The sequence below is a fragment of the Mchenga conophoros genome, linkage group LG1 (assembly GCF_057382185.1).
Source record: "Mchenga conophoros isolate Kocher_MC1m ecotype Shallow Benthic linkage group LG1, M_conophoros_male_GT1.1, whole genome shotgun sequence".
Taxonomy (NCBI): Eukaryota; Metazoa; Chordata; class Actinopteri; order Cichliformes; family Cichlidae; genus Mchenga; species Mchenga conophoros.
In genome coordinates this window covers 42,069,448-42,093,187 of record NC_140526.1, presented here as the reverse complement: position 1 = coordinate 42,093,187, position 23,740 = coordinate 42,069,448, and the positions used below count along the sequence as shown (strand labels likewise).

Sequence of the window (23,740 nt, the reverse complement as noted above, 5' to 3'; positions counted from 1 at the left end):
CCCTTGTTTTGCCTGAATAATAATAATAATAATAATAATAATAATAATAATAAGAAACGGAGCAGATACAATAGGGCCTTCGCACTCTCAGTGCTCGGGCCCTAATAATAAGAAACGGAGCAGATACAATAGGGCCTTCGCACTCTCGGTGCTCGGGCCCTAATAATTAAAGCTGCAAGCAGCGTTACGAGGGCCCTCGCACCCCCGGCGCGTCGAGCCAAGCCCAACACCTAAAACCAGCACGTCCGATCTGATGTCACATTGATGGAATTCATGCATTTAACCACCAGCTAACATTTCAACTCATTCATTCATGATTAGTTAGTCGTTCCACTAGGTGGCGCTCTAACCATTATGTACAAATGGCATAACAATCACTTCCGAGCTCGAGTCTCATCACACCTGAGACGTTTGGGAGAGATTGGACATTGTGTTTTTGAGTGACAGCAGATTACTGCTTTTTGGCGAGTGATTCAAACTCTAAGTGCCACCATAACCACCCCGTTTCACTGAACGTAAAAAGCTTCGCAATTTAACATCACAAAGGTCTTTAGATTCCACACACTGGAGATTGGTTCAATATGATGAAATCCCTTGGAGGAGTTCGTCAAAGAACGGTGCCTGGAAAGAGGGGAAAATGTTGCCAAAATTACACATTAATTTTAAAATGGCTGACTTCCTGTTGGATTTGGGATATTGCACCAAGAGACTTTTTTGTACATCTTGATATCTCCTATAAGCTTACCAGGTTTCAGAAACATACATAGAACACAGAGCAGGGGCTGTGGTTTTGAAATTTTGTAGGGGGCGCAGTGGAGCCACTTCGCGTTATTCAATGAAAATGATCACATGCCAACAAAGCGTTCATCCATTTGGAGGTGTGTGCCAAATTTCAAGCCTCTATAAACTTGCCAAGACCCTCAAAAGCCACTTCATCTTTCATGTTGAACCGCGTTGCCACCAGGGTGCGCCGTTCAGTTTAAACTCACAATTTTTGCACTGAAGCATCACGAGGGACTGATGGTGATATTCACCGCTTTTGAGGTGGCCAAGATGAACCTGTGAAAATCAGTACAACAAAATTAAAGCCATGACATTTCCTGTTGCCACTAGGTGGCGCTGTCCGTATTTCCTGACAATGGGCACATCAATCTGTTCAGGGCGGGTCTGACATCATGCCTGTAAAGTCTGGTACTGATCAGACTGGATTTCATTGAGTTATACTAATTTGTTTCATCATGGCGTGATATCAAAGTTCGCCATGCTGCTGGGGTCACACCCTTTTGCGAAAAGTCACAGTTTTCACTGTACCCCAAGACCAACTACTTACGCCTTTCCTGGAGAAATTTGAGGCTGCAGATGTCACCCATCACTATACTGTACCCCAAAGTGTAAAACATGACATTTCCTGTTCCCACTAGGTGGCGCTGTCCTTGATGTCAAATATGGCAGTTGAAATATGTTCAGGGGTGGAGCCTTATCATATGTGTGCTCTTTGGTCCAGATCGGAACATGTATGACAGAATGAGAGGCAATAAGATTTTCATGGCGAGTCATCAAAATTCGCCATGGCGCCACGGCCTCATACTATTGTGAAAACTCAAAAGCTCCGCAATTTAACATGGCACAAGGGTGTAGTTGACACTGTCCAAATTTGAAGCTTATAGGACCAAATCCCAAGGAGGAGTTCGTTAAAGTTCGAGGCATGGAAATGGCAAAATTAGAGCCAAAATGTCACCTTCTCTTCCAAATGGCGGACTTCCTGTTGGGTTTGCATCAATGGGCCCCCAGACTTTTTTGTTCGTCTTGGCATGATACACATGTGTGCCAAATTTCATACATGTAGCTCAAACGATGTGGTCGTAGGGCTGCATTTAACAAGGCATAGGTGGCGCTCTAGAGCCATTTCCCAGTGCTCATATGTAAAACCATTAAAATACAAAATTTTTCACCAGACCTGGCATGTGTGCAAAATTTCATGAGTTTTTGAGCATGTTTAGGCCCTCAAAAAGGCCCTTGTTTCGCCTGAATAATAATAATAATAATAATAATAATAATAATAATAATTAAAGCTGCAAGCAGCGTTATGAGGGCCCTCGCACCCCCGGCACGTCGAGCCACTGCCAACACCTCAAACCGGCACGTCCGATGTGATGTCACATTGATGGATTTCATGCTTTTAATCACCAGCTAACATTTCATCTTATTCAACCAGGATTATATTCATGCCACTAGGTGGCGCTCTAACCATTATTGACAAATAGCATAACAAACATTTCCAAGCTCGAGTCTCATCACACCTGCGACCTTTGGGAGAGATTGGACATTGTGTTTTTTAGTGACAGCAGATTACTGCTTTTTGCGAGTGATTGAAACTCTACGTGCCGCCATGACCACCCCGTTTCCCTGAACGGAAAAAGCTTCGCAATTTAACATCACAAAGGTCTTTAGATTCTACACACTGAAGAATGCTTCAATATGATGAAATCCCTTGGAGGAGTTCGTCAAAGTATGAGGCCTGAAAAGGGGGGAAAATGTCATCAAAATTACACATTAATTTTAAAATGGCTGACTTCCTGTTGGATTTGGGATATTGCTCCAAGAGACTTTTTTGTACATCTTGAAATCTTACACAAGCTTACCAAGTGTCAGACTCATAGATGAAACACAGAGCAGGGGCTGATGTTTTGAAATATTGTAGGGGGCGCTGTGGAGCCATTTTGCGCTATTCAATGAAAATGATCACATGACAACAAAGCCTTCATCCATTTGGAGGTGTGGGCCAAATTTCAAGCCTCTATAAACTTGCAAGCCCCTCAAAAGCCACTTCATCTTTCATGTTGAACAGCGTTGCCACCAGGGTGCGCCGTTCAGTTTAAAGTCACAATTTTTGCACTGAAGCATCACGAGGGACTGATGTTGATATTCACCGCTTTTGAGGTGGCCACGATGAACCTGTGAAAATCATTACAACAAAATTAAAGCCATGACATTTCCTGTTGCCACTAGGTGGCGCTGTACGTATTCCCGACAATGGGCACATCAATCTGTTCAGGGCGGGTGTGACATCATGCCTGTAAAGTCTGGTACTGAACAGACTGGATTTCATTGAGTTATACTAATTTGTTTCTTCATGGCGTGACATCAAAGTTCGCCATGCTGCTGGGGTCACACCCTTTTGCGAAAAGTCACAGTTTTCACTGTAACCCAAGACCAACTCCTTAAGGCTTTCCTGGAGAAATTTGAGGCTGCAGGTGTCACCCATCACTATACTGTACCCCAAAGTGTAAAACATGACATTTCCTGTTCCCACTAGGTGGCGCTGTCCCTGGTGTCAAATATGGCAGTTGAAATATGTTCAGGGGTGGAGCCTTATCATATGTGTTCACTTTGATCAAGGTCAGAAAATGTATGACAAAATGAGAGGCAATAAGATTTTCATGGCGAGTCATCGAAATTCGCCATGGCGCCACGGCCTCATAGTATTGTGAAAACTCAAAAGCTCCGCAATTTAACATGGCACAAGGGTGTAGTTGACACTGTCCAAATTTGAAGGTTATGAAATGAAACCCCAAGGAGGAGTTCGCAAAAGTTCGAGGCATGGAAATGGCAAAATTAGAGCCAAAATGTCACCTTCTCTTCCAAATGGCGGACTTCCTGTTGGGTTTGCGTCAATGGGCCCACAGACTTTTTTGTTCGTCTTGGCATGATACACATGTGTGCCAAATTTCATACATGTAGCTGAAACGATGTGGTCGTAGGGCTGCATTTAACAAGGCATAGGTGGCGCTGTAGAGCCATTTCCCAGTGCTCATATGTAAAACCATTAAAATACAAAATTTTTCACCAGACCTGGCATGTGTGCAAAATTTCATGAGTTTTTGAGCATGTTTAGGCCCTCAAAAAGGCCCTTGTTTCGCCTGAATAATAATAATAATAATAATAATAATAAGAAACGGAGCAGATACAATAGGGCCTTCGCACTCTCAGTGCTCGGGCCCTAATAATAATAAGAAACGGAGCAGATACAATAGGGCCTTCGCACTCTCGGTGCTCGGGCCCTAATAAGAAACGGAGCAGATACAATAGGGCCTTCGCACTCTCAGTGCTCGGGCCCTAATAATAATAAGAAACGGAGCAGATACAATAGGGCCTTCGCACTCTCGGTGCTCGGGCCCTAATTATGGGTCTTCTCTTAGTTTGGTGTGCATGGTAAGCTTGCCCGTGCCCAAATCTAGCCATTATGGACATGCAACAATTACTCTGAGCTGCCTTAAAAGTTCTCTAAGCCCGAGCGCCACCTTAATGATATCTTTCTTTCAGACATTACCTTGAGCTTGTGGCCAAATGTGAGCGCTAGAATATCTTCAGCTCAACAGTCTAGAACAACAGCTGCATTAGTGCAGATGTCATTCCACCTTCTCATTGTTTGTTTAGACATCTTTAAATTTGCTTGGGGCTGCAACAGCCCCCACAAATGTGGAAACCATAGAAAGCCGAGGATGTCTCATCGACAGTACAGCATTAGTCCTATAGATTGCATAAATGGTGCTTGACGTAGCAATCTCAGACTAATGTCCCCGACATAGGACGAGAATGGCATCTTAGGAGAGTCTAACACTACATCGACTGTGCGCTTTTTCAGAGGTTCCAAAGACGGACAAGAGCTTTGAGGAACGCCTCATCTTCAAGACTTTTATCTTGAAGTTCGTCAATGCCTTCACACCCATTGTCTACTTGGCCTTTTTCAGGGGCAGGTAAAACAACAGTTTCTCACATAATTTAGTTTCAGATCATTTTAGTCAAACTAAACTGGACTGTAGGGAAATCAAGCACTATAATGTGTTACTGACAATGCACACACAGCTTTATCCAACTCACTGTTGTCTGCAGATGTTTTGCTGGAAGAAGGAAACATGATGATTCTGTAAAGTCAATGCTTTCTTTGTCAGACTTTGTGACTGTGGTTTTGTTTTTATAGGCTTGTTGGGAGGCCTGGAAACTACTTGTATGTTGTTGGGTCTTACAGGATGGAAGAGGTAATCCACTTTAAATATGCTCAAGAGAAGAGAGGGAGGGAATGGAGCCAGTTGTCTCTAGATAACAATTAACAGCTAGATTAGATGGTGCTTTATGACTAAGAGCACACAGTCACCTTTATTTTTAGTTTAACATTCTCATATAAAGATTAAGGGGAAAAAATCCTAGTAACTAATAGTAAGTTAAATTTTACATTTCTTTTCTCAAATGGTCTGTTTCGAATGTTTCACTATTGTCTGTTTCTACACTTGTTCACTGTCTCTCCTACAGTGTGCCCATGCAGGTTGCCTCATGGAGCTGTGCATTCAGTTGTGCATCACTATGCTAGGCAAACAGCTCATCCAGAACAACTTGTTTGAGATTGGCTTACCGTGAGTGCAAAACAGAGACTGCAGCAAGCTCAAAAACACACTTGAACACAGATTGAATGAGGGATCGGCATCAAATCAAATCAGTTTTATTGACACGTTACATGTGCTGATACACTGGTACAGCACACATGAGGGAAATTCTTGTGTGCAAGCTTCACAAGCAACAGTGGTGTGCACAGATCCCACTGTGTGGGTTCAGTAAGTCACAGATCACATAATGCACACCCACTCAGTTATGTGTATGTCTGAGAATACTGCTCGTCTAGTTTTCATCTACATTTCCCTGGAAACCAGACAGCACCTTGCTGAACTGTAAGCCTGTAGTCTGCTCAGCCTCTCTGTGCACATACACTGTGACTGAGGTTTATGCCACATGTTTGGCTCTTCCAGCAGTGTTAGACATCCAAATTATCATCCCTAACAATTAAGAACTCAAGACTTTGAAGAATTTACCACTTATCGTAGTCGTAGTATTCAGAATAGAGTTCCTGTATTTGTCCAAATGTGGTTAATAATCTCCCAAATTTTAGGATACATAATCCATTAAGTTAAGGAGAAATCTACAACAACAACAAAAATCAAAGATGCGCATGCATTTGCACAATAACACTTTAGAAACTGAGTGATGCTTTTACAAATCTCATTGTGTAATTTCTTAATGGATTGTTGGGATTTGCAGGAAGCTGAAAAAAATGCTCCGCAGGAGGAAGTCAGAAATGGTTTCCATTCAAGAGCCAGTGCCGCATAAAACTCTGAAACGCTATGAGAAGGACCAGCTCCTGGGTCCATTTGTTGGCCTCAATCCAGAGTACATGGAAATGAGTAAATAAGTTTCATCACTTTTGTTAATCATGTTGTTAGCAAATAAATAAATTACCTGGTTTGCACTAAATGCATTTAAAGAGTAGTGGTGGACAAAGACGAGCAGAGCAAATAAAGTTTGTTTCTGACATACCTGATTAAGATCAAACTACAGTTACAAGAAACTCAGTAATAATTGTAACATTAGGAGGCAGCCAGAATCTCGTGACTTTAAACATGGCATGCTTAAACAGAAATAGGTTTTCACAACTGTCCACCGCTATCAAAATTGGCTTTCTTTTCATTTTTAAAGAAATTCTGAAGGAATTTTTTTTTCATGCTTATTTATAGATGTTAAAAATAGTTTTCTGTATTAATTTTCTTTCACCCAATCGAGGATGAGTCATTGCTAAATGCTGTTCTATTTGTCTGTTTTTTCCCTTTTCCTTTAGTAATCCAGTTTGGGATGGTGACTCTGTTCGTGGCCTCCTTCCCTCTGGCGCCGCTCTTTGCTCTTCTGAATAACATAATTGAAATTCGTCTGGATGCTAAGAAGTTTGTTACCGAGCTTCGCAGGCCTATTGCAGCTAAAGCCAAAGACATTGGTTCGTTTCTTTTATCTCTATGTGAGATTAAACCCTCTTAAAATTGCAGTAACATCTGCTGTTAAGAAATGTGTTTTACTAATGTTACAAAAATATAAACCCAGTACAAAAAATCCACACAGACTGAAAACAGCACACAAAAGTAGCACATTGCAATTGCTAATAGTGCTCGTTTGTGTATTTTTCTTTTGCAGCCTTTAGTCAGTTTAATCAATGAACTAAATTAGCACTCTGTTATTCAGACTTCAAGAAAATATGCCCTAAGATGTCTTCAACAGCATTTCTTTCATTTGGGTGAAAAAAGAGGTGAATTTGCAGTACAGTGTCCCGACAAACTGAAACTAAATACATGTATCCTCACCCATCTGTCTTTGGAGGTGGCCCCCATCCCATGAACTTGTTTCTGTCAGTGGTTTCTTCCTGTTAAAGGGAGTTTCCCTTCCCATTGTTGTGCACTCAAACGGGATCATCTCATTGTTGAGGTTTCCTCTCTGTTATTGTAAGGTCTATAGCTTACAATATGAAAAGCCTGAAGGTGACTGTCCTCGTGGTTTGAGGCTATATGAATAAAATACATTTCAATTGATTTCAAATTAAATTTATGACTCTCACACTAGGCAGAACACATAAAAATAAGGACTGCTACATATGCCATTCTAGTAGGCTGCTGTAAGGAAAAAGACTCTGCTTACAGCTGAATTACACTACAGCAAACCTATTATGAAGCTAACATTGTGTAGAGTTATATGTTGCAAGACTGAAATCTCTGAAAGCTGGTTTTCTTCACGTAGAGAAGTTAAGTGACTCGATTAAGTAGCTTAATCTCAGAACCCGTCTGCAGTGGCATTTCCAATATGCAGAGAACACTCAGCACCAGTGAGTTGCAGTTGTACTAAATCACCCTGTGCAAACTCTAGTCGTGTGCATGTCGGAGCTGCTGTTTTCTCATGAATAACGGCTCTTCTGTCTTTCTGCAGGGATCTGGTACAACCTCTTGAGGGGCCTCAGCAAGGTAGCGGTCATTGTCAACGTAAGTCTTATCAGCAATCTGTATGGTTATACAATGCCAATATAAAAACAATGCCAAGGCTGTCCTGGAAAACGATTTTCACTCAGTTAGGACTACACTAGTACATTGTCTTGGTCCTCTTAGTACCATTGATGTTAAGTTAGACTCTTTCTCTCCAATTGATCTTTCTGAGTTAACTTCAATAATTACTTCCTCCAAACCATCAACGTGTCTTTTAGACCCCATTCCTACAAAGCTGCTCAAAGAAGTCCTGCCATTAATTAATGCTTCGATCTTAAATATGATCAACTATCTCTAATGATCGGCTATGTACCACAGGCCTTCAAGCTGGCTGTAGTTAAACCTTTACTCAAAAAGCATCTCTAGACCCAGCAGTCTTAGCTAATTATAGGCCAATCTCCAACCTTCCTTTATATCAAACATCCTTGAAAGAGTAGTTGTCAAACAGCTAACAGATCATCTGCAGAGGCTTATTGAAGAGTTTCAGTCAGGTTTCAGAGCTCATCACAGCACAGAAACAGCTTTAGTGAAGGTTACAAATGATCTTCTTATGGCCTCTGACAGTGGACTCATCTCTGTGCTTGTCCTGCTAGACCTCAGTGCAGCGTTCGATACTGTCGACCATAATATCCTATTAGAGCGATTAGAACATGCTGTAGGTATTACAGGTACTGCGCTGCAGTGGTTTGTATCATATCTATCTAATAGACTCCAGTTTGTGCATGTAAATGGAGAGTCCTCTTCACACACTGAGGTTAATTATGGAGTTCCACAGGGTTCAGTGCTAGGACCAATTCTGTTTACATTATACATGCTTCCCTTAGGCAGCATCATCAGAAGACATAGCATACATTTACACTGCTATGCAGATGACAACTTCATATATCCATAAAGATATGAAGACCTGGATGACCTCTAATTTTCTGCTTCTAAATTCAGATCCAACTGAGGTTATTGTACTCGGCCCTAAAAATCTTAGAAATATGGTGTCTAACCAGATTCTTAGTCTGGACAGCATTACCTTGGCCAGACAGATACTATCTCTACTTTCAAGATCAGGCTTCAAACTTTCCTTTTTGCTAAAGCATATAGTTAGGGCTGGACCAGGTGACCCTGAATCCTCCCTTAGTTATGCTGCAGTGGGTCTAGGCTGCTGAGAGATTCCCATGATGCACTGGGTGTTTCTTCTACAGTCACCTTTCTCACTCACTCTGTGTTTATACACATTTCTGCTTTCAGTTATTAGTTATTATTCATCTCTGGCTCTCTTCCACAGCATGTCTTTGTCTTGTCTTCCTCCCCTCACCCCGACCGGTCATGGCTCCTCCTGCCTGAGCTTGTTTTTTTTTGTTAAAAGAAAGTTCTTACGTCCCACTGTCACCAAAATGTTTTCTTATGAGGGTTCATATGATTGTTGCTGTTGTTTTGAGTTGGTGCTATATAAAGAAATTGAATTGAACTTTTTGTCTTCCAGGCCTTTGTCATCGCTTTCACCTCTGACTTCATCCCTCGGCTTGTCTACCAATACATGTACAGTCCTGACGGCACCTTGCATGGCTTTGTCAACCACACTCTGTCATACTTCAATGTCACTGACTTCGATCCAGGCACAGAACCTCTGCAGCCAATGCACCTGGGCTACAAGGTATCAGTATGCAGGTAAGCTTTTGCTTTCCTAGGGTCTGGAAACTGAGGCTGCTGAAGTCATCAGACGATATTCATATAATGAAGACTCAATATATCCAAACATATTCAAATTTCTCATTTATCTATTATAAAAGCACAACAACAGTTTGAATAAACTTTATGTAAAAAAGCTTTTGTGTTTTTTACTGCTAGATACAAGGACTACAGAGATCCTCCCTGGTCCAGTACGAAATATGAACTTTCCAAGGAATTCTGGGCCATTCTAGCAGCTCGTCTCGCCTTCGTTATTGTTTTTCAGGTTCGGAACAATGCACAGATAAGATCGCACAAAGCAAACAAACCATTTATGATTTCGTTTATTTCATGAAATAAGTCGTTGATAGAAATCGTCTGAACATAGCCTGTGACATCTCATTTGAAGGTACTCATTTTCCTAACCTGCTGTTTCACAGCCTTAAGTGCAGAGTACTCGTCAGTCATAAAACATTAGTATAAAAACAGGAAGTTGAGTTCTACAGTTGACTTATTGAGGTAGCTGTAATTCAGGAGTTAGAGCATATTATCTGCTAATCAGAAGGTCAATCCCTGGCTGCTCCAGTCTGCATGCCAAGACATGGCATCAGACAAGTTCCTCTCCAACGTGTCCATCAGTCTGAAATGTGTGAATGTTAGATAGAAAGCCATTAAGCATAGAAAAGGGTGTATGCAAACCTATATGAGTAAGTGTGAATGGGGGAATGAGACATGTTGTATAAAGCACGTTGAGTCCTCAGTAGTGTAGAAAAGCACTATATCAGGTCTTATTAGGTGATGAACCTGCTTCCAGGTCCGAACCACTCTGCATTTATTACGGCGTTTTTAACCTGTTTTCATGGATGCCTGCATGTTAAACTTCATAGTTACACCTGGTGGAGCAGCGACACTGATCATTTTATTAAAGATGAAAGAATTTACAGTTTTTAACTCAGTGATGCTGCAGTAGTCGTTTGACTTTGGGACCTGAAGCGAATATTTGGACCCGGAAACGTCTGATGACGTCAGACTTAAAGGACTGGATAAGAACCAGTCCATTTATTCCTTTAACCTCCTAAAACCCGAACTCTTCCACGGCAGCATTTTTAATTTCTCTTTGATATTTGGGCTGATTGGGGCCCGATGAATGTAAAAAGGATTACCTGATTTTTGTTTTGTTTTTTACCTGATTTTTGTTTCTAAGAAAAATGAGAGCCACGTATGAGGATATTCATTTAAATTTTGATAGAACTGTAGCAGCATAATGTCCTCGTAAGTGGATATCAGGCCCCTGTAGAGCAAAATTAAGTATTTTGGTCTAAATAACCCAAAATGTGATGTCCACATATGTGGACGCAGGTCCTAGGAGGTTAAAACTAATGTTGAGTCTACACAGAGCCATATGAATTATTATGTTCCTGCCATTTTCAGCGATCTTCTCTGAACTTGTTGAACTTATGCTTCTGTAGATTTGAGATTTCTGTAGAGCTCCACTCATATGCTGTCTTCCTCCTCTATCTAAAAGGAGGTAAATGATATAACTATTAGTTGATTTAGCACTCTTTGCTACTTCTGTTGCAGCTGACTTGGATTAATGGTTTATTTATTGCACATTTTATTCTTAATGTAAGAGAAGAAGAAGAAAGGTTCAATCACTAATGAGAATTGTTTTATAATGATCTGTGTTCTCTGTTGACTCTGCCCTTTGCAGAATGTGGTGATGCTTATGAGTGACTTTGTGGACTGGCTTATCCCAGACATTCCTAAGGACATCAGCCTCCAGATCCACAAGGAGAAGATCCTAATGGTGGAGCTCTTTATGAAAGAGGAGCAGGGGAAAAGGTTTGCAGCAAGAGACAACCAAGACAACTGCACAGTTCCTCTGTCAGCTAATCAGAGGCCACCACAGCCACGCTCACGCCCTGTTTCACAGGCAAACTGCTCCTAACCTGTTGGTTGGTGGGAAAAGAATCACAAATGGCAATAAGCAAAACAAATTCTTACTGAGCTGTTAGAGCGGTCTGGTTGAGGTACAAGCTAACTGTGTAAAGTCCACATTAACAGTCAGTTTTGTAATATCAGCAAAGGTTTTGCTGCACTTGCATGTGACATTTTCCATCTTAGACCACTAACCATAAATCCTCAACTTATTTTACCAACTTCTTCTTTATTGGATGTAAACAAGGAAAGAAAAAGCCATTCAGCCTTCAGCCTCTCTCTTTAACCCATTCTCTACTCAGCAAATGGAACCTGTCGGCTTTACAGAGCCCAGAAGAAGTGATTCAAACTCTAAAACAATTTACAGCATTTCAGGTGCCATTTTATTTATTTGAAGATTTTGCCAAAGAAAAACATTTTCCACTACAGCCGCTCACACTTTGCAATTCAAGCTATTATTTTGCATAGCTAGCTATCAACTATGAGTAAGTAAATGTCCGGTGCATTTTCTTAATTACTAGTGTAGAGTTTGTGTGCTAATAAGGGAAAGGAAATATAGTAGTAAGTGTTTGCGGTGTGCGTGTTATTGTGTTTTTAAAATGTGGAGTGTCAACGAGACAAGAACTTTGCATTTTTTTAAGTTGTTGATGTCTCTGAAAAGTAGGACCAGTGTATCACATAAAGTCACCACAGGAACAGGTTTGAACCCGGTCAAAGCGTTACGAAGTTGTCTGCCTTAAATCACTCAACTCCTCAACAGATTTCCAGCATGAGATGATCATCTTTCTGTCGACAATGATCATTCACCATTTTTCATATATTTGTATTTAAAAACATTACCTTGCAACAATTTTTAAAGCTGCAATTCCAGCTTTTTAAGCACAAAGCATGAATAACGTTGTCTTTTATATTTATTCAATGAATTAGTTTCATGAATCCGTAGGTGACCAGGGATCTACTAACTTTAGCTACTTTCTAAAAATGTTTTATTGTTGTCCCAATTTGAATTCATAGTTTTGTAAACAAGAAACTATAACTATTCTTATCACTAATGGTGTAACTTCTTTCTGAGCTGTGACAAAAACTGCACATTTTAATTTACCAAATAATTTTCCCATTAGTAATCTCTGGCTTAGTTGGTTAGTAGTCATAGTCATTAATAGAGCACATGTACGGGGTAGTAGTGCCTTTGTTAGCTTAATTTCTTTCCATCACAGCCTTTTATAACTTTGTAAAACCTGATGTCGTACATGAACACCCTCTTTGGATTGCCCTGATGAGATCATATTCTCCTGTTTTCAACACTAATGAAACAACAAATGTAACATCCTAGTATTTAAACTAATGTGTGTCAGTGCACATTCATGGCTGTCTTTGATAACTTGTCTGTTTATTATTTATATTTACTGCAAAATAAAGGGTGAATGTCCTCAAGTTGTTTTATGTGTTGAGTAATTTCACATCTTTTGCACAGTTGGAGTCAGGGTAGATTTGGAGTTTGTATTATTTGCTCAAGTTGTGACTGCACGAGTCAGCAGAGACAGTTTGTGTTAGATAATAGTTTTATTTGTTTTTAGTGAGGTTTTTAGGGCAGGGATAGCTCAGTAGGTAGAGTGGTTGCCCCATGATCGGAAGGTCGGGGGTTCGATTCCCCTTAACAGCTACCCTGAGGTACCCCTGAGCAAGGTACCGTCCCTACACACTGCTCCCCGGGCGCCCAATGGCTGCCCACTGCTTCACTGAGTGAATGGGTTAAATGCAGAGAGCAATTTCCCCACGGGGCTCAATAAAGTACAATAATGTACACACAATAATGTGTATCACTAATAAAGGTATGTTTAATACCTTTATGATAAATATATAAATATTGTGACTGAATTGTATCTGTAGGTACTTTGTTACTATAGCAGCCTTTTACAAAACACAGTTCGTTCCAACTTCTTTAGTTAAACCCATGAATATTGACTAACTACTAGTATATTATTTTATTTTCCAACTTAAAATCCTGTTTACATGCTACACTGTGTGCGCTTACTTTACATATGGGTGAAGTAGCTAAGATATGCTTTTTGGGGTCAATCTTGGGAGCACTGTCTGCCACAGCACAACGTTACCATGGCATTATTAAATAATAACTGTAACAACACGTGATTCTATCACAACTGTTTAATTCAAAGAAAAGTCTTTGGCGGTCTGAGCCGCTGGGATCAGCGGACCAGCTCCTGTGCGCCCTCGGATCTAGCATAACCGTAACACCGCTCAGCAGACGGGCATGCTTACGGCAAACCTCCCCCATCCCCGCAAACACACTCCTCGGTGTTGTACGTGTGCCGTGTTTCCATTGGTTATCGGTAAGCGGAAGTTTAACAACAGACACGCCGGATAGACGTAACTCACCGAAATGAAAGTGAAAGTCAGCCGCCCAGAGGCTGTGCTGTGTTTGTGCTCGATCCTGTCGACATGAGCGCCTTACAGTTTAACAGCGTTTTGTTGGAGATCTCTAACGCCATGTCTGCTGATCAGCTGAATGAAATGAAGTTCCTGGTTCTACAAGAGATCGGGAAAAGAAATCTGGAAAAGATCGGCAGCGGCCGGGAACTCTTTCAGCTTTTCAGGGAAAGAGGCAAACTGTCAGAAGATAACACGGCCTTTCTTTCAAAGCTTCTCAGAGAAATTAAGCGACAAGATCTCTCGGACAAGATAGACAACTTCAGTATTCAGCCTGAAGCTGACGATGGCCTGAGTGAGGAGGAGAAAGGTACGACATGAACGTGTTCGTGTGAGCACAGTCACAGTGTGGGGAGACAAGAGCAACGATAAGAACAGTAATAATAATGCACGTCTGCAGAGTATCGTGCTCCAAAGTATGGGCGCTGATTTACACAGAAAACGAGTGACTTTCACTTTAGACACCAGCATGTTTGATTGTATCAACCGCAGACTCGAGAAACACGGCTGGAGCCTTCCTCATTTAGTGCCAAACATTCAAATATTCTTTTTAGGCAATAAAACATGTCGTCTCACAAGCTTCATCTGAGGTTTATACAAAGAGTGCCAAAGGATGCGCTGGGTTCCTGTGACTGGGCAGAGTTAGCCATTTATTCTGTCTGAGCTTCCACCCATACTTAACACAGCTGACCACATCTGTGAAGTCGTCTGGTCATTGTCTGTCACAGTGCAGGATGAAAGCTGCTTTGTTTAGCAGTCACACACTTACTCCTGCCACCGATTGCAAAGAGAAAAAAGAGAAAATGAAAAGTTCTCAATCCTGAAATCTTTCGACCAAAAATGTTTTCAGAAGCCTGAGACACTGTTTTTGTGTCGTTCAGTATAAAATCACCCAAATGCCACAATAGTTTCCAGCTGACCTCAAAATCAAGTAATTGTTGTAATGTACAGTAACTTTAGCTTTTTGACGTATTTAACTACGTTTATGGTGTAATTAATCTTTATTTTTTAATTAAGACGTGCCAAAATCTTGTGTTCTTATTAGTAAAAAAGGCCCTGGATGTACCAGGACAATGTTTATCACAAGACTCTGCAGACTCACGATTCAGGGACTTGTGGAACCGTGTTCAGCAGCAATAACGTGAACGAATGGTTTTCTGTTTGACTTTCAGTGTTTCACATAATTGTAGAGGAAGTCTTCCCCACTCTTCTTAACAAAGGTTATGGAGGCATTAATTTACTCTTAGCTGTCCTAACGTCACACCACAGTGTTAGTTAGTTAGGTCGAGGTCTGGACTTTGACTTTTTCAGTGTTTTTCTAACTACACTGACTTGAAATGTAACATTTTTCAGGCCTGTAGAGTGGGTTATGGTGTCTGTGATTTTGGGCTAGGACACACATAAATGATCAAAAAAGTTTTGGTTTTACAGCGTTTGTCACATCTGCTGATAATCAATTAATCACATGTGATGAGCAGCACCTGTCTGCCACATGCCCTCTTAATTTTTATGAAATTGGTAAGGATGCACTTGTGCTAAAGACGTTTATGACACTACTACCTCAGGTTGTAGAGAGAAAGAAAACCCTACCTCACGACCCTCTAAGCGAAAGCATGTAACGACAGTGGGAAGGAAAAAATCTGGAGCAGAACCAGGCTCAGGGAGGGGCGGGGCCATCTGCCATGAACAGTTGGGGGTGAGTGGAGAGAGAAGAGGGCACAGACACACCGCTTAAAAGATGCTCATGGGAGAGAGCCAGAGTTTTAACCCTCTCAGGCCCAATTAAGTTTTTTGTTGCTAATGCACAACCAAGTCCTGCAGTGGTACTTCTGAGTAAAGCAACTCATAAAATATGTCTGTGGGGTGATCAGGTTGTTAGTTCTTAACGGTTGCAAATCTGCAGCGTCTGCCTGGAGAGGGTTAAAAACCTGCTGGGGGGAGTTTTTCCTTCCCACTGTCGTCACGTGCTTTCTCTTAGAGGGTTGTGAGGTAGGGTTTTATCTCTACATACAACAAAGCAGATTTGCACTGTTGTATGTATAACCATAAATACATCAAGAATGTATTGTATTGTCTGCAGACTTATGCCGTCTGCAACAGTCATTGACTAGATAAGTGGAATTATAAGTAGGTCTTTACGCAGGGAGTTTTAGATAGGCTTGTTTCTAGTTGTCCCTGTTTGGGGCCACGTTTCATTGTTTCCTGGTAGGGTGTTTAGATGGCTGCCCTGGTTTCCAGAAAGTATCTTAAAGTTGAATCTTTACCCATATCAGAAAAATGTTTTATATTTAACCTGTTAATATGCTTTTCTCCTTTGCAGCAAAACTGAAAATTGCCACAGAGGTAATTGCCGAAAATCTTGGAAAGAGTTGGCGAAAACTAGGCCGCAAATTAGGTTTGAGTGAAACCAAGCTGGAGTCCATCTCTAACAGGCATCCAACAGATCTCGAGGAGACGGCAGTGGAGCTGCTCAAGGAGTGGAGGAAGAGTCAAGGAGCTGAAGCCCAAACAAAGATGCTGATAGATGCTTTGAGAGCTTGCCAGTTGAATATGACTGCTGATAAAGTAGAGGAAAGACTCTAGCAACCTAGAATACACTCTTAAATTGAAAATTGTTGCTCAAGGAAATGGCAAACAAAAAGGTTAAAAGTCATGAAAGTAATTTGTCTGTCCTGTTATCGTTATTATTAGTTTGCTGTTTGGGTCTCCTGCTTTGTGAAAGCAATGTTGCTCTCAGTCTTTCAAGGTGACTAAATTGCTCGTGGTATTTGTTAATATGGCTCATATATAAAAGTGTTCAACTGTATTGAGGTACAGGATCTTCTCATCAAGCGTTCCAAAATTATGAAAGATATTTTTTATGTCACACTATTCATCCAAGATTTTGCTCTTGATTCACAATTTAGACGAAAAGGGAAATAATTAGGAAAAGAAGCTGATTTTGGAAAGTAAAATGAGATTTGTGTTGTTGTTCTTTTTATTCTTTGTCAACAGATAGCTTTGTATTTCAATGCTTTTGCTCGTCTAACCCAAAATATACCCCGAATCCAACTCTTTTCCCTCGTAGGCTTTGATGTCATCAAGGTGGCAGGTCCTCTGCCCAGGGTGCAGTTTCTGCAGACAAAAATGAATCTCATTAAGGGAACCTTTCTGTAAGAACCAAAATGGGACTGACAGATGATAACTGTGACACGGTGGGAAGGAAATATTCCCTTTAGCAGGAGGAAGGCTCGGGGACTTACCTGTTGGGAGTGAGGGGAAAGAGAAAAGCAGAAGCACACAAAATAAAAGGCATGAGAGCCAGCGTTTAAAAGGAACGAATAATAATTCAATAGAGAGTGAAATGAGAAAGAAGAAACAACGCCCTAACTATATGCTTCAGCAAAAAAGAAAGTTTTAAGCCTAGTCTAAAGAAACCAGAGGGTGTCTGTCTCCCAAATCCAACCTGGGAGCCGTTTCCACAGAGGAGAGGCTCTGCCTCCCATTCTACTTTTAAATATCCTAGGAACCAAAAGTAAGCCCGCAGTCTTTTCTCACTCTTTTCTGATTACAGTACTATGAAGTCTTTAAGATAGGATGGGCCCCGATTATGCAAGTAGCATTTTAAACCGAATCTGCAAAGGAATGTTTGTAAAGTTAGAGATGTTGCACAAAATTAAGCAGAAGCGTCCAACTTTTCAGCTTTTCAGGGAGTTTTTAGGAAATCCTGATAATAATGAATTACAGTCGTCCAGTCTAGAAGTAACAAATGCAGGAACTAGTTTTTCAGCTTCACTCTGCGGATGTTTTATTTTATTTTAGAGATATTGCACAAATGGAAAGCAGTCCTACATATCTGTTTAATTTACACATTGAAGGACAAATCCTGGTCGAATATGATCTCTCAGTGTTACTGTTGACGCCATCTAACGCAAATATCTGGTCAGACCGGATATTTCTTTGTGACTGCAGTTTAACAATGCCAGGATAATTAATAATAATAACTAAATGGTGTCTCATATTGTGTGGGATAGAAACAATTTCATGCTTAAAAACAACGAACCTTTGATTGGATGGTTCACCCTGATCTCCTTTCTGTGTGGCTCTCTGTGTAGCTACAGATGGTGCTAGCATATGAACATGAACTGATGCTAGTTTGGGTCACTTGCAGAAATCTGCATTTTCCTCTTTTGAGGAAATTCGGGGCAAACCTGCTGCAGGGCAGTTCAAAAAATCCATGCATGAGACTTATTTTCATTTTACATGATATCTACTTGACTTGGTCTGCTAAAGCTTTTTTTAATTTCACTTTAATGTTGGGATATATTTCTTACACAGAATGAAGACCCAGGTTCACCCCCAAAAACTAGAGCTGAAAGTGTAAGAGGAAGGGATTTCCATGCAAGAAAGGAGCTTTAAAGACCTCCAGACTTTGTCTTTTCAGACACAGTTTCTCATTTTAAAGTTAGCTGACTTTGCAGTACAGTATCACTTTGTGTGTTTGTTGTTGCAGTATACTTACAGCACTGGTAGAGTCTGTTCAACCTATCGATATCATTTTTGCTCATCTGAGTGGCCCCGCCCAACATTACATTGCTATTAGGAATGGGCACCATAGTGGGTTGGTTGTTCTTGGAGAAGGCGTACCTGAAAACAAGTTAAGTTCATTTTTCTGGTGATTTAGCTCCTCAGTACATCATGTTCTAATCTTTGACAGCATATTTGCACTGGTTTTACTCAACACACTTGTATAGGACGGTATGCACAGACAAGTTATGATTGTGCACAGGCTCTGCTCTGCTAGCAGTATGCTGCAGGGACAGTTGATGGTTTCTTCATGTGAAAATAATAGGAACACCCAAATTCCTAACTTGATACATAGTTTACTTGGACTTATGTGTAAAAAAAGTATAAAAGTAACATATGTAAATAAAAGTATGAATTTATTCTTACCTCTCATATTGCATGACAGAGTTGTAGTCATAAGGAGTTCCCTGGTTTAGAGTATCAATCTTATAGAAATTGTACACCATGTCTGTGAGAATAAGGAGATATGTTCATGATGTGTGGGAACTCAAATATCTAACAAATGCACATTTTTATATTATCATTCTAATAAAGCAGCCGTTGAACCTCATCCCATTTAGGGTTGTTGTCATGAACTAATTTTAAGCTAAAAACTAAAATTATGTCTTAAAAAGTAAATCAAATCAATAAAAAATGAACTGCACTAACAATAAAAAATAACTAAAGATTTAAAGTAATAAAAACATGGTTGAAAGGGCTGCACCCACTCTGGAGATAACTAAGAGGCTCTAAGCGGTAAATTGATCAGTAACTATATAGCACTTGTCTGATTTAATTAAATGCTCAAAGTGCCTTTTACTATGAGCCTCATTAGCCCATTTACGGTGGGCTACAGCCACGGTGGGGTGGCTGTAGCTCAGGTGGCAGAGCAGGTCAGCCACTAATCAGAAGGTCGCTGGTTCCGTCCTTGGGCAAGATACTAACCCCGTGTTTGCCTACTGGTGGTGGTCAGAGGGCCCGGTGGCGCCAGTGTCCGGCAGCCTCGCCTCTGTCAGTGCGCCCCAGGGTGGCTGTGGCTACAATGTAGCTCCATCACCAGTGTGTGAATGTGTGTGTGGATGGGTGGATGACTGGATATGTGAAGCGCTTTGGGGTCCTTAGGGACTAGAAAAGCGCTGTATAAATACAGGCCATTTACACACACATTCATAAACAGCTTTATTCTAAAGTTGTATTCATCTTTGTTGACAGATTATGCTGTCATCTTTAGTTTTTTTTTAAATTTTATTTACTGAACTTTAGCTCAGTGCAATAAAACCTTAATCTCAACCTTAATTAGACTATTTCTTTCTCTAGAACTGCTTTGTGCTTTGAACTACTTTAACACAAAATCCAAATTAGCACAGAAAATGGTGACTGACCATCGAGGATGTTTTCCCAGTACACCCTGATGTAGTTGTCCCTGTCAGAGCGGGTCTGTTCATGATTGAAGCCTAGGGCATGGAGTAATTCATGCTGGACAGTGCTGTGGTAAAGACAGCCCTGACGGCTTAGAGACACAGTTTGACCACCGCCCTGGCGACCCACATAGGAGTAGCAGCTGTTAAAACAGAAAAGTCCAGCAATATTTAGAAATCACAAAAGCCTTTTGTATATCTGTAAGGCAAGTGCTGCTTTACACACCTCATAGGACAACAATAATGTATTTGAACATATGATGAATTATGTTGAATCCTTATTGTTTAAACTGGCCAGTAGTCACTCATTGGCTACTTAAAATATTAGTGGTCCCTAAAACATTTGTAATCATCCATTCACTTCCGCTTCTCCTTTTCAGGGTCGCGGGGGGCGCTGGAGCCTATCCCAGCTGTCATAGGGCGAGGGGCGGGGTACACCCTGGACAGGTCGCCAGTCTGTCGCAGGGCCAACACACAGGGACAGACAACCATTCACACCTAGTGACAATTTGGATTATCCAATTAACCTATCCCCACAAGCTGCATGTCTTTGGACGGTGGGAGGAAGCCGGAGTACCCGGAGAGAACCCACGCAAACACGGGGAGAACATGCAAACTCCACACAGAAAGACCCCGGCCTGATGGTGGAATTGAACTCAGGACCTTCTTGCTGTGCGGCAGCAGTGCTAACCACTGTGCCACCGTGCTGCCCCATTTGTAATCACTTCCTTTGTAATACAGTGATTAAAGAGTGGGTTTTCTTTCATTATAAACTAATGAAAGGAGGAGTTGTGATACTTTTAAATTAAAACAGAAAACTTACAATCTCCAGGTAAATTTTTAATCCTACTAACTGCATGTGGCTCACCGAAGGTGGTAAGAATAAAAAAAATGGTCAGACTCGGAGCTTTACCCATTTCTGGACTCGATGCTCAGCCACTCATGATCGCCATCCTGGTAGGGTCTGAAACGAATGCAGGAAACTGAAGAGAAGGACTCTAGTCCACGAGTGATGATGGCAATCTCACGGGAAGCTGGTAAAACATGGAATTATGTAGTAAACAAAAAATGTGAAATAACTAAAAACAAAGGGTGGCTGTTTTGAAGAAATAGCCACCCTTTGTTTTGATTACTGCTTTGCACACTCTTGGCATTCTCTCGATGAGAGAGGTAGTCACATAAAATGATTTTCCAACAGTCTTGAAAGAGTTCCCAGAGATGCTGAGCACTTGTTGACCCTTTTGCCTTCACTTTGTGGTCCTCATCCCCAAACATCTCCATTGGGTTTAGCTCAGGTGACTGTGGAAGCCCGGCCATCTGACGCAGCACTCCATCACTCTCCTTCTTGGTCAAATAGCCCTCACACAGCCTGGAAGTGTGTTTGGGGTCATTGTCCTGTTGAAAAATAAATGATGGTCTAACTAAATGCAAACCAGATGGGATGGCATGTTGCTGCAGGGTGCTGTGGTAGCCATGCTGGTTCCCAACAGTGTCACCAGCAAAGTACCCCCACACCATCACACCACCTCATCCATGCTTCACGGTGGGAACCATGCATGTAGAGACCATCTGTTGACCCAAACAAATCTCTTCTGCTTGTTGCTTTTCCTTAGTCGTGCTTTCTTAGCAGCTATTTGACCATAATGGCCTGATTCGTGCAGTCTCCTTTGAACAGCTGATTAACTCTAACTAGAGGTGCTGTTAACTTGTGATTTCTGAGGCTGATGACTCTTGGTCTTCCTTTCCTGGGGTGGTCCTCGTGTGAGCCAGTTTCATCGTACCATTTGATGGTTTTTGCTACTGCACTTGGGGACACATTCAATCTTTTAGCAATTTTCCAGACTGACTGACCTTAGTTCTTAAAGTAATGATGGACTGTGGTTTCTCTTTCCTTAGCTGATTGGTTCTTACCATAATATGAATTCTAGCAGTTTAGCACAACACATCTGATGGTCCCAACCCCATTAAGAAGGCAAGAAATTCCACAAATGAACCCTGACAGGCTCACCTGTGAAGGGAAAACCGTTTCAGGTGACTACATCATAAAGCTCATCGAGATATGGCCAAGGGTTTGCAGCGCTGTCAACAAAGCAAAGGGTGGCTACTTTCAGCAATCTAAGATATAATAAATATTTAGTTATTTATCAACTTTTTCTTTGCTACATAATTTCGTATGTCTTGCTTCATATATTTGATGTCTTCAGTATGTATGTACAATGTAGAATGTAGTAAAAATGAAGAAAAAACGTTAAATGAGAAGGTGTGTCCAACCTTTTAACTGGTGCATATGTCAGGTTATTGATTCAGGAAAGTGCTTGTGGTATATTCATGTATTAATTCTTAAAATGAAGATTAGTTGGTATCAAAGGGCAGAGTATGAAAGTCATTAGATTTAATACAAATAGAGATGTTATAATAACAAGTCAGTGTAAAGATGAATTGTTGTCCACCAGACATAAACACTGTACATAACTTGGCATTGGCCTGTTCCATGATTAAGAAAACAATACTTACAGTAGTGATTGGCAATGTAGTATGGGACATAGACTTTCCCATCAGTCCACTTTCCCCACATACAGCCTCTGGAGGTGCAGGGGTCAGCATTTCTGTCAGCTTCAGACTTGATAGCAACGTCACCTCCGATTAATGTCGGCTCATCAATGTCAGGTGCTGTAAGAAAAACAGAGTCAGCTCCTTGTCTTCAACATGCAGAATAGCAGTGGTTTATTATAGGTGGCACTGCCGTCATCAGTCATGCAATTCATACATCAGTCATAACAACTGATGAAAGTTCATATTAGCAGAACTAGGCCACCTCTCATGACAAATGACAAAGACCAGATTCAAATGCAAATGTTTAGAAAAACCGATAAAATGCATTTTTACTGGAAAAATCACAACATTGTACGTGGCCCCAGTCTAGGGTGTAATTAAAATAGCCAGTCCAGAGCCATTTTGCTTGTCTATTATTAGCACTTGTGATCTGGATCATGTGTAGACCTGAAGCTGCTAAAAAAAGCTTTTTCCTTTAAAAGTCATGTAACATAAAAAGTACAAATTTTGGTCAGTGTTGTTTCCCAGAATAGCTACACATTTTGCATGGAAAGTTTAGTGGCTGTAATTTGCTTTGTATGAGGAAAGATTATGCACTCGGTGGCATAGCTGAGTTAGATTTGGATCTAGTTCTCCGTTGTTATTGGTTCAGTTTTTGTTTGTATGAAAATGAGCTGTAGCTGGATGCGCCTTAAATTTCTTGTTCAGGAGTATGTCTTCCTGTGCCTATTGTGATGACAACATAAGTTATAGCTATATATAGTACACAGTTTAATATTTGCTTGACCGATAATTCAGTGTGGAGTGAATTACCAGTTAAACAGGAAAAGACTATCAAACTACGTTAAATCCACGTTGCTAACATCCCCACTTCTGTACCACCAATGCTGCTGCAACAAATATGTGCAAGTAAGTTCTAAAACAGGTAACCAACTTACTGTAGTTTCTATTGGCTCTCTCCAGCAGCTGACCTACAGAGAGCTCTCTGGGTATGTCCTCGTCAGTGCTAGGAATCTCTGCATAAGATAATATATTCACAGTAGACATGATCATTTTGAACACCAGCTCAGTTACAGCTGGATAGCTTTTACTTCAAATGGACTGACTGTTGCTTAACTTTCTTTTAATTGATATCCAATAGCACAAAAAGTAGAATTTTAAAACCTGTAATAAATCTTCCCTTACTGGTGACTTTTGAATTATATCATAAAAAGCAATTATTTGTTTCTTACCTTCCTGTACTCAGCCACAGCAACATTACAAAGAACAGACAAAAGAGACATTAGTTTGTAACTGTAACTGAAAAGCAAAGGGACAACGGAAAATTAAAAC

General features: G+C 40.9%; 3 protein-coding genes across 6 annotated transcripts in view; 2 read left to right on the top strand and 1 right to left on the bottom strand.

Annotated features, from left to right (window-relative positions):
* ano1a (anoctamin 1, calcium activated chloride channel a) overlaps window positions 1-12,878 on the top strand; it is a 72,572-nt gene extending 59,694 nt beyond the window's left edge. For all 3 annotated transcript variants that reach the window (XM_085278875.1, XM_085278866.1, XM_085278857.1), the window contains 9 exons: window positions 4,646-4,757; window positions 4,982-5,039; window positions 5,311-5,411; window positions 6,091-6,233; window positions 6,665-6,817; window positions 7,795-7,847; window positions 9,322-9,506; window positions 9,687-9,792; window positions 11,218-12,878. In XM_085278875.1, the coding sequence (XP_085135001.1) occupies window positions 4,646-4,757; window positions 4,982-5,039; window positions 5,311-5,411; window positions 6,091-6,233; window positions 6,665-6,817; window positions 7,795-7,847; window positions 9,322-9,506; window positions 9,687-9,792; window positions 11,218-11,454 (1,148 nt within the window). In that variant the 3' untranslated portion in view covers window positions 11,455-12,878. The remainder of the gene's footprint in view (window positions 1-4,645; window positions 4,758-4,981; window positions 5,040-5,310; window positions 5,412-6,090; window positions 6,234-6,664; window positions 6,818-7,794; window positions 7,848-9,321; window positions 9,507-9,686; window positions 9,793-11,217) is intronic.
* A 793-nt stretch (window positions 12,879-13,671) lies between these two features.
* fadd (Fas (tnfrsf6)-associated via death domain) lies at window positions 13,672-16,554 on the top strand. The gene is made up of 2 exons (XM_085278985.1): window positions 13,672-14,202; window positions 16,213-16,554. Exons 1-2 carry the CDS (start codon window positions 13,905-13,907, stop codon window positions 16,473-16,475), a joined length of 561 nt encoding a protein of 186 aa, XP_085135111.1. The 5' UTR covers window positions 13,672-13,904; the 3' UTR covers window positions 16,476-16,554.
* Window positions 16,555-16,851: 297 nt separating this feature from the next.
* LOC146583899 (high choriolytic enzyme 1-like) lies at window positions 16,852-23,481 on the bottom strand. Of its 2 annotated transcripts, XM_085278934.1 has the most exons (7): window positions 23,347-23,481; window positions 22,370-22,525; window positions 20,769-20,889; window positions 19,820-19,998; window positions 18,825-18,906; window positions 18,394-18,518; window positions 16,852-17,006 (listed from the first exon to the last, which is right to left on the bottom strand). In XM_085278934.1, coding segments are annotated over exons 1-7 (780 nt in total). In that variant the 5' UTR covers window positions 23,462-23,481; the 3' UTR covers window positions 16,852-17,004. The 2 variants fall into 2 exon arrangements, with proteins under 2 accessions (XP_085135060.1, XP_085135052.1); XM_085278926.1 differs by lacking the exon at window positions 16,852-17,006 and having other exon boundaries at window positions 17,953-18,518.
* Between the last annotated feature and the right edge of the window lie 259 nt (window positions 23,482-23,740).

Coding starts and splice junctions, on each gene's coding strand:
- fadd (XM_085278985.1), top strand. CDS start 13,905: ATGAGCGCCTTACAGTTTAACAGCGTTTTGTTGGAGATCTCTAACGCC. Junction 14,203..16,212: donor CCTGAGTGAGGAGGAGAAAG/GTACGACATGAA, acceptor TCTCCTTTGCAG/CAAAACTGAAAATTGCCACA.
- LOC146583899 (XM_085278926.1), bottom strand. CDS start 23,461: ATGATCATGTCTACTGTGAATATATTATCTTATGCAGAGATTCCTAGC. Junction 18,907..19,819: donor CTGGGAAAACATCCTCGATG/GTCAGTCACCAT, acceptor TTATTCTCACAG/ACATGGTGTACAATTTCTAT. Junction 18,519..18,824: donor TCTGTCATGCAATATGAGAG/GTAAGAATAAAT, acceptor ACTTGTTTTCAG/GTACGCCTTCTCCAAGAACA.